This window comes from Paroedura picta, chromosome 5, assembly GCF_049243985.1.
Source record: "Paroedura picta isolate Pp20150507F chromosome 5, Ppicta_v3.0, whole genome shotgun sequence".
Classification (NCBI taxonomy): Eukaryota; Metazoa; Chordata; class Lepidosauria; order Squamata; family Gekkonidae; genus Paroedura; species Paroedura picta.
The window spans coordinates 95981777-95995402 of NC_135373.1; the positions used below are offsets into that span (position 1 = coordinate 95981777).

At 43.0% G+C, this 13626-nt stretch overlaps 1 protein-coding gene across 4 annotated transcripts in view; it reads left to right on the forward strand.

Annotated features, from left to right (window-relative positions):
- LOC143838209 (solute carrier family 23 member 1-like) overlaps positions 1–7616 on the forward strand; it is a 44282-nt gene extending 36666 nt beyond the window's left edge. For all 4 annotated transcript variants that reach the window (XM_077339211.1, XM_077339213.1, XM_077339212.1 and 1 more), the window contains 5 exons: positions 72–325; positions 634–798; positions 1955–2063; positions 3329–3424; positions 4532–7616. In XM_077339211.1, coding sequence (XP_077195326.1) covers positions 72–325; positions 634–798; positions 1955–2063; positions 3329–3424; positions 4532–4797 — 890 coding nt within the window. In that variant the 3' untranslated portion in view covers positions 4798–7616. The remainder of the gene's footprint in view (positions 1–71; positions 326–633; positions 799–1954; positions 2064–3328; positions 3425–4531) is intronic.
- Positions 7617–13626: the final 6010 nt, after the last annotated feature.

The window sequence follows — 13626 nt, forward strand, 5'->3', positions numbered from 1 at the left end:
TTTCAGAAGAGCTTGTATAGTTTACCAGTGTCATGGGGTGTGAACACTGATTTTGGTTTTGTGATGTTTAGGTCAATGGGGAGTTCCCACGATTAGCGTGGCTGGAGTGTTTGGCATCATCGCTGGAGTGATCTCTTCCATGGTAGAGTCAGTAGGAGATTATTATGCCTGTGCTCGTTTGTCTGGTGCTCCACCCCCTCCGACACATGCGATCAACCGTGGAATTGGAGTTGAAGGGATTGGCTGTCTCCTGGCAGGGGCCTGGGGAACAGGGAACGGCACCACTTCTTACAGCGAAAATGTTGGCGCTTTGGGGATCACCCGGGTAAGTCTTACTGCAGCAAGTGTATAATCTCTGGAAATGGCCAGTGCACTAATTCCAAACGCAGGGGTAGATGGCATTGGAAACAAGGATAGCCACACATGTCAATTTAACAGGCAAATCCATAGAACAACCAGCTATATTGGCTTGATAGGGTCTGATGCAAGTAATCTAGGTGACCCTGTCAGAGATCAAAGAACGCCTAGCTTGTAAACCTTGCTGTAGGATTTATGCTTGAGGATGAGCATTCTGAATTCTTTCTTCACGTTTCTTTTATGGCTTCTGATGTGTTTTTGTTCCTCTTGAGACAGGTTGGGAGTAGAATTGTGATTGTGGCTGGAGCCTGTGTCATGCTTTTGACTGGCATGTTTGGCAAAGTCGGAGCTGTGTTTGCCAGCATTCCAACGCCTATCATTGGAGGGATGTTCATTGTGATGTTTGGCATCATCACCGCTGTGGGGGTTTCCAATCTGCAGGTAACAGCAGGATGCTTTGTTTTTAAAAAAAATGCTGCATGAGTTAATCTTAATATCCAAGCTGTCCATACTAAAATTGGCAGTCTTATTTTAGTATTTATTTATTTGACTTGTATCCAGTTTCTTAATCTAAAAGTTGACCCTCAAGACACCTAATGATAAAATCAACATTTAATAAGAGAGGATAAAATGTATCGTCAAGTCACAACTGACTCACGGCAACCCTGTAAGGTTGCCTTAGGGCAAGAGATGAGTAGAATCTGAACATTGATGGGGTGGCTACATAAGGTGCTTTTTAAAGCAGTTTACGGTAGTGCTTTGTGGTGGGGTTTGAAAGCTCAGGAGAGCAGGAGGGAAACTTATATTATCATGGTATCTTTAGCAAATCTAAAAGGGTCAGTGGGCCATTAGTGTAACTATATCAAAACAGCTGTTTCAGTGCATAAGATTAACAAAGGCTGAACAAATCTACTAATCTTAAACAATAGCTCTGCTATAAAAGTGAAGTAATATATCAGTAAAAATGGAAAAAGAGTTTATAACATGTATCTTGTAATCTTTCTGAGTAACAGGATAGATGACATTTATTAGTGAAATTATAAATTAAATGGACTCCAGGGAATGGTAGAGGACAGGAAGGCCTGGAGGATCATTGTCCATGGGGTCACGATGGGTTGGACACGTCTTCGCACCTAACAACAACAATCTTGTAATCTTTCTGAGTAATAGGATAGATGACATTTATTAGTGATATTATAACAGATTGTGAGACAAGAGTGAAAGAAATTACTTGTGATCCTCTAAATTAAAATTCTTTTGACTCGGTAAAATTGCAACCCCAAAATGAATGCTTTATTATAAAAGCAGTAACACACAACAAATACTGGAGACTACCAGTACATGCAGGTCAAATTTATTTTTGAAATGTTACTGCAATTATCAAAAACATGCACAGTAGCAAGCATAAAGCCACATGAGGGCTGACTTGTGTAGATGCTTGCATATCACCATAGCTGTCTTGCTCTGAGTTATCTCCCCAAACATGAGAACAGACTGTTGCTCACAGCTATTGTTGTGCAGTTTCAGAAATCATTGGTGGGATCAATTAATTTCTAGATCTGATTGTCTATAAGTAATATCCTCTTTTTGAATTTAGTATGCAGACATGAACTCTTCAAGAAACCTGTTCATTTTTGGATTTTCTATTTATGCGGGTCTGACAATTCCCCACTGGGTAAAGAATAACACAGAAGCACTCAAAACAGGTACACAGTGAGACCATGTTTTTATTAGGTATCATCTTTGTTCTGAGTTAAAGGTTAAGTAGAAAAGTAGTTGGAAAAGCCTTTCACTATAAAGGGGAGCAGCACAGTTCTCTGTGTTATGGCTTTGGCTATGCTGATTTAGGAATTGTTCTCTTAGATCTGAACAAATTAATTTGTTCTTCTTCCTAGGATGTTAATTCAGGATATTTGCCTGTCTTTGATTCTGTCCCAAAATAATAGTTGATACTACGTCAAATTCCCTTCCTGGCTGAAAATATTATTATAAAAATTGACTTTATGAATTATCCTTTTATTGGATAATCTATTGTGTGCATACCCTTGCATATGCAGCCCATCAGGGCACACTAGAACTGAAAATGAGTCACATGGGTTTAAACCATAGAGTGAAGGTCCTATTTTCAAAACATTCTGTCAGTTACATCTAGTATCATCATTCACTCTAGATACACTTGTATCTAAAGAAGTATAGATGGACATGAAAGCTTATACCTATTATAAAATTTGGTTTGTATTTAAAGTGCTACTTGACTCAAACTTTGTTCATTTACACTAAGAGGTGGAAGCTAAACAGTTGTCTTGTAAAGATGGTATATGGAGATTATCGCAATTATGTTCTGCCAGTCCCCCAGTAGGGATGAGGATTCTCTGCTCCCACCTCTAATTTCCTACCATGGCTTGGAGTGGTAGGAAAGAAAATATCACTATCAAGCCAATGGGGTGATGTCACTTCTAGGAACTTAGAAATGATGTCATACCTCTCTAGGAATTGCTGGGAACTCTATGGTATCACCAAATGATTTTTTGTTGTTTTTTTGGCAATTCCTAGGGAGGACTGATGTCACTTCTGGATAAGATCACAGAGTTTTACTACAGAATTTCCAGCGATTTCTAGAGAGGTGTAATATCACTTAAGGTTTTTATTAGAAGTGGCATCACACTGTTACAGACAGCAACCCTAGTTCCCAATGCATAATTTTAATGTGTCTAGGTGGTCACTCTTGTTAGTTTGATTCATCAAAAACATATGTATAATTTTATGCCCTCCTGTTCTTTGAGCATAATTATTTGAACATAATTCTAGGTATCGATTATCACAATGCAGTGTCAATTTCTACCATTAATGTATGTTTCATATGAATGCTGAAATTATTTTAAATGCAAGATGAATATATGCTGATTTCAGAGCACTTTCTATCCTGTGATTTTTTTAAAAAAAATAAAATGCCAAATGGATTCTGTTTTAGGAATTTTGCAACTGGACCAAGTGATCCAAGTGCTACTTACTACAGGAATGTTTGTTGGGGGATTCCTTGGCTTTTTCCTTGATAACACTATCCCAGGTAGGAGTCACTGAAATGTCCAGCTGTCTTGGTTACATCTGTGCCAGTGGTGTAGAAACACATGTTGAGCTGTACTAGAGCATCATCAGAATGAGTCTGAGATCTCTGTTGATATGCCATGATTTAAAAATGGCCCCTGGGCAACCTGATAGGAAGCAGTAATGTTGGACCTAGCTGCCTAGTAGATTTGGGGGGGGGGTGAGTGACCAATGACTGAAGTATTCTTAAGTAATTCGGCCATGTGGATGACAACCAGTTTCAAGGTTCTGTCCTTGCTCTGAGGTAGGTGTAAATGCTGTGAGAAAGACAAATATGATTGCACTAAACTTCCTTAGTTGGTTCATTTCATTGTTACCCCAGTCAGGTGGAAACTTCTCCCAGGACCGTTTCCACACTGGGAGCTTCACTGCCTTGGCTCCTGTTTAGGAACACACATCCTATGAGGTGCACCAGGCCAAATGCTCCCCTGCACAGGAGCAGGAAGAGGCACCACAACCTGCCCCGGCTTAAACTCCAGCCTGTAGCCCGGCATGGAAATGGTCCCTGGAGAAGTAAATTATTTGTTTAGAGTAACATTTAAAATTGGTTACTGAGACAGCACAGTAAAGTGTTCCTGACAACAGGGCTGAGGAAAGAGAGGGGGTGGCTGCCACTGACTGGAATCCAAGTGGTTTTGTGTTCAGAGCAAAACACATCAATGCCAAGGGCAAAAGTTCACTTCTTTACTTTTTGTATCAGAAAGCCTTCATCACCAGCACTTATTTGCTTTTACAGAGACAACCATAATTATATACCTTCATTTCTACTCAGCTTTCAGTATATTATACGGTTACGGTCAAATAAACCATTTTACAGGCACTAGAAAAGGAAAGAATATGAAGATCATGTTACTTTTTGTATTGTTGTGATAGCTGCCTGTAGAGAGCTCATGTTCTTTGTAAAATGGCTGTCTCCTGTTGTCTAAAACAATCACTCTGAGAATTCGGGGCTATGCTTCTTGTGGCGAAGGGGGACAATCCTTGAAAACTGAACAAAACTGGCTTTGTAGGCTGTATTGCAGTTCTCAGAGGGCTTTGGTTAACCATCTACCTTACTTTATTTTGCTAGGAAGCCAGGAAGAGCGGGGACTCTTGGCATGGAATGAGAGTTACAAGGAGGAGTCCAGCAATACACTGTGTACCTCAGATGTCTATGATCTTCCCTTTGGAATTGGTTCCAAGTTCTGTGCTGCTAACTGGTTTCGGTACCTCCCAACATGCCCCAAACGGCCCCCAGGACACAGTGCAAATGAAAACAATAGTTATGCACAGGAGAACAGCAAAAAAAATAATCCAGAAAAGGACACAGAAATGAATGTTGACACGAGGATATAAGACCATTCCAGCTGACAGACTTGGGCTACTCATCTGTTGAAGCAGCATCTTCCTTTTAGCTGTCTTCAGATCTTTGGGGCAGTGCTTAAAGGAATATGTGGATGAACATATTTCCTGCAGGTTGCTCCAGTAAAGTCATCCTATGATTTTAAGCATCTCGATTTCTCTGCAGCAAATATGCCAGTTTGAGGAAAATGGGGAACCCAGCAGTGTTTATGGAGGACAATTTGTTTCCCATCTTTCTCGTGACAGTTGTTGGCCAGGCATTTTCACTGTCATACTTCTGAATAACTAATTGGACAAGCCAATCCCAAGAAAAGAGGCTACTGGCTGAGTCCCATGAAATCTAGCCTCAGCTTCTATCTTACAGACTGGCCCTGTGTAGTTGTCCAAACTGTACAATCTGTCTTGATTTTTTGTTTCCCCACCTTTTAGCCTAGTTTTACTCACTTTGGTAAAGTCTTTGAAGGACTTGGCAGTCTATATTCTTCCACAAAGTAGTTTGAAACCTTCCTCCAGCCAAAGAAAGCCCCCTCCTAATTAAGTGGCTACTCCTTCAGCAGAAAAGGTACCCTGGAGGAAAGCTCCTTAGACTAGAGGAAACCTTCAGACTTAGCGGAGAGGAGTGGCAAATCAGGCTTTCTCAACCAGGATTTTGTGAAACTCTTGGGGTTTCTTGGGGGCCCTGGAAGGGTTTCCTGAATAACTGGGACTTGATTAATTTATAATATATTTTTAAATGTGTTAAATATTTATTGGGTTTATGGTCATTTTGACCCACCCCACCCCCTGCCAAAATGGCCATTGTTGGGCCTGGAGGGGGTGAGAAGGGGAGGTGCCCCAGGTGGGCATGTGCACAGCTATGCTTCCGAACCATATTCTGCACGATTGGGCCACTTCTGGAGTTTCTCAAAGCCTGAAGGATGTCTCAGGGGTTTCTTGACAGGAAAAAAAGTTGAGAAAGGCTGCAGTACATGAAGGCCTTGCCACTTGAGTCATGTTATCTCCTACAAGTCTCCTGAAGTTTCCTGTAGTGTAAAATTATTATTTCTATGCTGCTTTCAGGATTTCATGGATGCCATATGCAAGAAACCAAGAAGCTCTCTACATCCAGAAGAATGCATTAATGTATCTTGTGCCTTATATCTTAAATTTGTCTAAAAGGAATGAATCAATGACTGAAGCTCTCAGAGATGCATGAGTCTTTGACCACTTCCCCATATAAACATTGTGAGGTGGAGACTTCTTGGGCTTACTATTGATATTATCAAGAAGTATCCTCCAAGACTCATGGGATCTTAATCTGGGGATGCTGAAACATGGACACTCAGTCTTTTGGATTTTTTCCTGAATGCTCAGAATGGTCAAGTTTCAATCTGGTGACTACTGGAATGGCTTTTTTTTGCCTACCTAATGTGTGTAAGTGGTTTTGCTAAATTCCTAGGAAAAATTTACCTGGTAGGAATAATAATACTGAAATAAAGCCACATCTCAACAAAGTTCTCTCTCCCTTTCTTCTCTTTACGGAAATCCCCACTTCATAGAATCATAGAGTTGGAAGGGACCTCCTGGGTCATATAGTCCAACCCCCTGCCCAATGCAGGAACTCACAACTACCTGCTTACCCACAGTGACACCAATTTCATGCCCAAGTGATCCTCCCCACCACCAAAAGTCTCCAGAATCCAGCCTGGCCTGGAGGAAATTCACCTACCAGCCCACAGTGGCAATTAGCCCTGGGTATGCAAGAAAGGGCCACAAGAGACAAACTTCCTTCCCACCCACTCACAATCTGCCTAAGTTCATAAAATCAGCCTTTCTGTCAGATGACTATCTAGCCTCTGCTTAAAAACTTCCAAAGAAGGAGAACCCACCACCTCCCAAGGAAGCCTGTTCCACTGAGGAACCGCTCTGATTGTCAGGATCTTCTTCCAGATGTTTAGCCAAAAATTATTTTTCAATTTCATGCAAAATATACCCCAAATAGGTGACCTTATTTCTGGCATACTCAGGATGAACAGAGAACATTTCCTTCTGGAGCCTTTCCCCACTTGTCTGTCACTCTCTTCATCAGCAGGAGCCAGCTCAGTGTGTCTTTGCATGATAATGCTTTTCTTTGTGTAGATTTAACAGCCCATAAACCATACACCCCCCCCCCCAGAAATTAAGAATTAGAAACAACAGCAAAGAAACATTTAGCCACATTAACTGTGCATTATAATGCTGCTATATTGGGGAAAGATTGTGCCTCCTGCTTCTCTACATTTTCCACTTCTGTACCCTTGAGTATCATATAAGTTGCCTTGGTTATTTCCTAGCATATTCTGCTCTGACTCTCTCCTCAGTGCATGCCGCTCCCCTCTCCCAAGGCATGGTACAGGCTGATAAGCAAGCAGCGCTGTCAGCCTTGGCTGAGACCTAGACATGTCTTGCCTGTCTATCTGGGCCCTGCAACAGGCGCCCACTTCAGATGCTTACACAAAACCATTCTTATTTTTCAGATTCATTGGAAATCATTATTCGTTCGCTCATTCAATATGATTCAGTTGGTATTTGCTCATATCGCTGAATGGGAATCTGCACACATGGCCAGCGGATGCAGCCTTGTAATGCCCCGCCTGGAAGCTGTTTGGAGTAGGGGAGGGTTTATTTTTACCGCCTTGCTGCTGTCTACTGTTTCTATGTTAATTTTAATTGGTTTTTAATGGGAGTTGTATTGTATATGGGGTTTTATTCTGTAAACTGCCACGATCCGGCTTGCCGAGAGTGGCGGGAAACAAATCAAATCAATCAATAAATAAAAATAAGTGGTGTTTGCAGCCTGGCCCAGCAGATGACTCTATCTATACTGGTCTGCAAGAAAAACAATCCCCACCAGCTGTTTGGGAAGGGTGGGGTGGGCTGGATTTCATTCTCTTATGTGTAGCTCATCAATTCAATTCCTGGTGCGTCATCCATGTGTTAGGAACTCAAAGTTGGTGATCAAGAACAAAAACTAGAAAACTAGAGGCTACAGCACTTGAAGTGTTCCTGTTTTAAAAGATGCCACCAATGAGTTAGGCAGCCCTTTCTATTTGTATTAAAAGTACATCTATAAACCTGGAATTGCAGGGTCCATCGCAGGAGAGGAGAGCATCTGCTTTGCATGCAGGAGGTCCCAGGTTCAGTTGCTGGCATCTCCACTTAAAAGCATCTGGTAGGAGGTAATAAGAAAGGCCTTAGAGACCATGGAAAGCTGTTGGTAAGAGTAGAAAATACTGAACTTGGTAGCCCAGTCATTATAAAGCAGATTTATAAGAACATAAGAAGAACGGGATCAGACCAGTGGTCTGTGTGGTCCAGCATGCTTTCTCACACAGTAGGCAACTAGTTATTCTGGAGAGCCAACAACAGGGCAGGAACTGAGACCTTCCCCAAATGTTACCTCCCAACACTGGTGTTCAGGTATTACTGCCTCCAAATGTAGAGGCTTCCTTTAGGCACTGTGCCTATTAGCCATTGTTAGACCTGTCGCAACATGAATCTGTCTATTCTTTCTAAAAAGCTTTCTATGCCTGTGGCCATCATTACATCATCTGGCAGAGAATCTCACATTTAATCACTCATTGTGTAAAGAATTATTTTCTTTCATCTATTCCAATTTATTGCCCATCAGCCTTGTTTGATACTCTAGAGTTGTATAATTTTGGGAGGGAAAAATGTCTACTTTCTTTACCCCAGGCATAATTTTATAATTTTATAAGAAGAAGAATAGTTGGTTCCTATATGATGCTTTTCTCTACCCGAAGGAGTCTCAAAGCAGCTTACATTTGCCTTCCCTTTCCTCTACCCACAACAGATACCCTGTGGGGTGGGTGAAGCTGAGAGAGCCCTGATATTTCTGCTCTGTCATGGCAGCTTTCTCAGTGCTGTGGAGAGCCCAAGGTCACTCAGCTGGTTGTTTGTGGGGGAGTGCGGAATCAAACCCAGATTAGAAGTCTGAACTCCTAACCACTACACCAAGCTGGCTACTCTCTTTATCCCAGGCATAATTTTATAAGGAGGAGGAGGAGGTTGTTTTTTATACCCCACTTTTCACTACCCAAAGGAGTCTCAAAGTAGCTTACAATTGCCTTCCCTTCCTCTCGCCACAACAGACACCATGTGGAGCAGGTGAGGCTGAGAGAACCCTGACAGAACTGTTCTATAAAAACAGCCCTAACAGAACTGTGACTGGCCCAAGGTCACCCAACGTGTTTCATGTGGAGGTGTGGGTATCACACCTGGTTCCCCAGAGGAGAGGCCACCGCTCTTAACTACTACACCAAACTATCATGTTCCCTCCTTAGTTACCTCTTTCCCAAACTGAAAAGTCCCAGACTCCTCAGCCTCCCCTCATAGGAGAGGTGCTCCAACCCTTCAACAAGCCAGTTGCAGCCTTCTGTATTTTTTCCAGGTCTGCAATGTTCTTCTTGAGATACGGTGCCCAGAACCACACCTTTTCGCCTTTTCGCACAGGTGCCTTTTCGCACAGGGATCTTTGTTGCAAATTGTTTGCGGAATGAAAAATCGCCATTTAAAATAGTGGAATTCGTCGTTATGCATACCTGCCTTTGTAGTGGAATCAGTTGCGTTTTTTAGCGTTTCCCACAGGCTTCCGGTCTCGGCAGAAATCGCTAGAAAGGAAGCGCTATTGCCAAGCTCGTCCCGCCCTTGGCCGTCAAGCAGCCAATGGGCAGCCGTTAGCATGCTCCCAAACAGCCCCTTTCCCTTTAAGAAAGGTTTAAAAAAAAAAAAAAACGACCCATAGCAACGAATCTAGGTAGATTCGTTGCTACGGAGAGACCCAGCCAGCTGCCTAATGTGAGCTGTCGTTTGATTGTATGATCGTTTGCACGCTGCCTCGAGTGATAAACCCCCCCCCCCTCTCACGGTCCCGATTTTTGGCTGAATTTATTTGTAAAAAATAAAGGGACTTTATTTCAGCAAACAGGCTTTTCAGTGGTTTGTGCTTAGTGACTAAAGGTGAAGGACTGAAGCCAGGGAAGCCTCTAAACAGAAAGAGGCTCGCCGGTGCGTTTATCCCCGCTCGCTCGGAGAAAAAAAAATGGCGATCGCTTCGCCGGAAGTTTGGAGGAGAGAGCCAGGGGGAGGGACTTTGAAGAACCAGCAACAATGGTAACGCACAGGTCTTTAGCGCTAGTGTTGCAGATTGGTTGCAGGAGTGTATCGCTATCCGGAGGGTGAATCCACTTTTCTGGATTCCCCTGAAAGCGCCACAACGAAGCGCTTTTTGCTGATTGGTTTCAGGATTGTTGCAGATTGTCTACGACGTCGTGGGTTATGGCAAATTAGTAGCGTTTCCAAATAGCAACCATTCTGCTACTTTGAAGCCGTGCGAAATGGCTCACAGTACTCCAAATGAGGCCACACCATAGATCTATACAGATACATTACAATGTTAGCCATTATGTTTTCAGTCCCTTTCCTAATAATCTGTACCATAGAGTTTGCCTTTTTCACTGCAGTAGTGCACTGTTAATATTTTTATTGAGTTATCCACTACGGTCCCTTTTCCTCTCAGTCTCAACAAGGGCATAGACTTGAAGGTGCATCACTTACACTTACCTACATTGAGCTTCATTTGCCACATAGTCATCCGCTCACCTAAATTGTGGTGGTTCTCCTGGAGCTCTTCACAGACTTAGCTTATCCATTGCATGTCAATGGTTTGGGTAAATACCTAGGACCACTTTTCCTGATTAGAATAGTATCCAAACAAAACCACATCTCAACAGATTTTTACCATCCGGAATAACTTTGTGTTATCAGCAAACCTGGCCACTCCGCTGCTCACCCACATCATTTCTGAACAAATTAAATAGTACCAGACCTGCGACCAGTCCTTGGTTGGGAGCTGTGTGTGGATTTTCGCCTCTTTATTTGCCTACTGGCCATGCCACCCTCTGTTAACAAACCCAGGCCCTATAATTTCTTCTGTCGACTGAGGCTGGTGGAAGAAATTGGGGTTACGTGTAGATTTCCTTTAGATTGGGTGGGAAGGGTCCGATAGGCTGTTTCTTTAGTTAAAATATTTGCATGCCCTATTTCTAATGAATTAGGTTTTTGCCTGGTTTTTGTGTGTGAGAGAGATTTTGAGTTACAGGCTTTTCAGAGTTATTAAAGCGTTTGGAGGAAGAATTTCTTGAAAATTAAAGAGACTAAGGGCCTTTTTGCACGGGGATCTTTGTTGCAAATTGTTTGCGGAATGAAAAATCGCCATTTAAAATAGTGGAATTCGTCGTTATGCATACCTGCCTTTGTAGTGGAATCAGTTGCGTTTTTTAGCGTTTCCCACAGGCTTCCGGTCTCGGCAGAAATCGCTAGAAAGGAAGCGCTATTGCCAAGCTCGTCCCGCCCCTGGCCGTCAAGCAGCCAATGGGCAGCCGTTAGCATGCTCCCAAACAGCCCCTTTCCCTTTAAGGAAGGTTTAAAAAAAAACAAAAAACAGACCCATTGTAATGAATCTGGGTAGATTCGTTGCAACGGAGAGACCCATCCAGCTGCCTGGGGTGTTTGAGCTGTCGTTTGATCGGTTGATCGTTAACACGCTGCCTCAGAGTGAAAAAAAAAAATCCCCCCCCCCTCTCACGGGCCCGATTTTCGGCTGAATGGAATGTGTGAAATGTGTGTGTGAAATGTGTGTGCTTAGTGACTGAAGGGGAGGGACTGAAGCCGGGAAGCCTCTGTTTGAGCTGTCATTTGATCGTGGCCACGCTGCCTCGGAGTGGAAAAAAAAATCCCCCCCTTCCCCCCCCCCTCACGGGCGCGATTTTCAGCCGAAACAGTGTGAAAAATAAAGGGAAAATACATCAGCAAACGGGCTTCTGCGGGCTTCTTGTGACTGTAAACAGCTCTGAGGAGGGACTGCAGCCTGGGAAGCCTCACTGGCTAAACGGAGGCTCGCCGATGCGTTGATCTCCACTCGCTCGGGGAAAAAAAAATGGCGATCGCTTCGCCGGAAGTTTGGAGGACAGGCTCAGGAGGAGGGACTTTGAAGAAACCGCAACAATGGGAACGCACAGGTCTTTTTCGCTACTGTTGCAGATTGGTTGCAGGAGTGTATCACTTTCCGGAGGGTGAATCCACTTTTTGGGATTCCCCTAAAAGCGCTACAACGAAGCGCTTTTTGCTGATTGGTTTCAGGAGTGTTGCAGATTGTCTACGACGTCGTGCGTTAAGGCAAATTAGTAGCGTTTTCAATTAGCAACCATTGTGCTATTTTGAAGCCGTGCAAAAAGCCCCTAAGAATGGCTAACCAATCCTATTCTACCTGAGCTTTCATAGAGGACTGGGGGTCAGTTTCCTCAAAAATATTGGCCTGGAGTCTCAAACACAGTTGCTCATTCCCTTTTTCTAGCACACATCTCGCTTGATGTGCTTTGCCTGCCATGACTTTGAGGCCACTGCTGCCGCCTCCATGCATATTGTTTCCAAGACAAGCTTTGCAAACGGGATGCAAAGAGCTGAAACAATGCAAACTGCCATTTTCCAGCTGCCAATAATATTCTGAGAATTTGCTGTTAATAAGCACCTTGCAGATTATAGGCAGGAAGCTGGAAGCTGCCTCTCCTAGATTTTTTCCATTTCTGCAATGCAATTCCTGTGGCCTCTTCATTACAGCAGACCTGTAGAAATAGCAGGGTATTTATTGAAGAGGTGTATGTTGAGCAATATTAATTAAAAAAAAATAAGTAAACTGTTTTTTTAAAAAAGGAAAAGGTATGTTCTAACATATTCTTAAAGATATATGATATACATATACAAATTTGTCTGCTGTTCTGTAAACAACCTCTCCTTCCTGCTCTACGTTTTACTTGTTGGTTTATATTTCTATATATGTATTTTATTTTTGCTTTAATTATGTGTTTTGTTTTTAATTGTTAGGTACCTTGCTTTTCCTGATGGACTAAAAGGTTAGAATATAAATCCTGTAAATTAGCGATCCCCAACCTGTGGGTTGCGGACCACATGTGGTCCTTTGACGAACTGGAGGTGGGTCCCAAAGGACACCTTCTCCCCCTCCTCCCCCCCCCCGGCCCTTTACAACACACTTCGGGTGTCATTGTCTCCCATCACTCCCAGATGGGACTATTTCGTTGCAGAGAAACAAGCTCAGGGTTCCCATTGATTTGTCATTGTCATGAGTTAAAATTTCCATGAAAATAAAATGTTCCTTATGTTCATTGTTGTGGCGTGTTTGTATCTTATTTTGAAGGGATGTTTAAACATTACCATAGCGATCAGAGAGCGTTAGGGCAGTGGTTGAGAGTAGAGGAGTAAACTAGCCCCCCCCCCCCACCGGGCCTCAGTAAAAATGTCAAGCATTGAGTGGTCCCTGGTGATAAAAAGGTTGGGGACCACTGCTGTAAATGATGAGTATTGGGACAAACACAAACAGAATTTGAAACTGGCCAGTATTTGCAGTTAAGGAGAGAGCAGGTGACAGATATTATCCTTGTAAGAGGCTATTTTATCTAGAGAGGTAGGACTAATTCAGGGTGGAGGGGGCTGGCAAGTGATGCCATGGTGGAATTACAGGCAATCCCAAGCAACTGTTGTGTGAGGAGTTTCGTCCTCCCACACAAATTGAGACCCCTGACCTAAATTCTTCACCACATGAGGTTATACCTTGTTCAGAACAAAACATTCCATAGTTCGTGGTCTGTAGATTAGAAACAGAAGGGCAAATGGTGACAGCTGTTCTGGAAATGATCCAGACGCCCTCTGCTTTCTTTCGGGACATTTGATAACACAATCCAGTAGGACCAGATTACTCCGGGATTTAGC